The sequence below is a fragment of the Diaphorina citri genome, unplaced genomic scaffold (genome assembly GCF_000475195.1).
Source record: "Diaphorina citri unplaced genomic scaffold, Diaci psyllid genome assembly version 1.1 scaffold18348, whole genome shotgun sequence".
In the NCBI taxonomy this organism is placed as follows: domain Eukaryota; kingdom Metazoa; phylum Arthropoda; class Insecta; order Hemiptera; family Psyllidae; genus Diaphorina; species Diaphorina citri.
In genome coordinates this window covers 1-990 of record NW_007395702.1, presented here as the reverse complement: position 1 = coordinate 990, position 990 = coordinate 1, and the positions used below count along the sequence as shown (strand labels likewise).

General features: G+C 44.4%; 1 protein-coding gene across 1 annotated transcript; it reads left to right on the top strand.

Moving 5' to 3' along the window:
• Nucleotides 1–10: 10 nt before the first annotated feature.
• Nucleotides 11–687, top strand: LOC103523259 (furin-like protease 1; the record flags this gene model as incomplete). Its single annotated transcript, XM_008488320.1, has 2 exons — nt 11–131; nt 515–687. Coding segments are annotated over exons 1-2 (294 nt in total), but the record flags the coding sequence as incomplete, so codon positions are not given.
• Nucleotides 688–990: the final 303 nt, after the last annotated feature.

The window sequence follows — 990 nt, the reverse complement described above, 5'->3', positions numbered from 1 at the left end:
TGAGTAGTCCATGCCTAGATATGACCAGGTAGATTCTAACAGGCACGGCACGCGGTGTGCGGGAGAGGTAGCCGCTACGGCCAATAACTCCCTGTGCTCCGTGGGCATTGCGTTCCATTCCTCAGTAGGAGGTGAGTAGTCAGAAGGTCCCGGGTTTGAATTCCATCATCAGCAAAAAATTTGCACTCATGTTTCAACGGGTTACTTTGTGGTGTTCTTGTGTTGACCCTCTCTACAGGATGACCACACGAGTCTAATGGAGCAGTTGTTTCGTTGCTACAAAATAAAAACGGCTATGAAACACACTTTTTTTTTCTCTTTACTCCAATTTCCAAGCTAAAGGCTGGCTTTTATTAAAGTAATTACTTAAGTTAATGCCATCTGTTAGATAAGAAACGTATTATTTGACCCTAACTCTTGACATCAAGCGCAAAAAATTAGAAAAATGGAAAAGTAAGAAAACTTTTTTGGCCTTCAAGAAGGCCGATTTAACCATTAACTTCTCTCTCTCCAGGTGTTCGTATGTTGGATGGTGACGTCACAGACGCTGTGGAGGCCAGGTCCCTTAGTCTGAACCCGGGCCATATAGACATCTACTCGGCCTCCTGGGGCCCGGATGATGATGGCAAAACTGTGGACGGCCCCGGGGAACTGGCCACTCGGGCCTTCATTGAGGGCGTCACCAGGGTAAGTAAGATATACCTATACAGGGTGTCCCGTGAACGCCTGTACAACGCTTGAGGGTTGATGCAGGACCTAAAGGGCTGCCAGAAAAACCTATTTGATCGGGTCCGATTACACACAAAAGAAAACAAAATTTGCTATAAGATAGGTCTCACACATTTGGAAACGCCCTCCCTGCAACACAACCAGCGGCTTAAGAAAAAGATAATTTTATATCTCTTTAAAAACTACCATTTTTACTTTCCTTATCCTATAGGAAGGAAAGTAATGTAATCGGGTCAAATTTTCGATGGTCAGTTTTTAGTG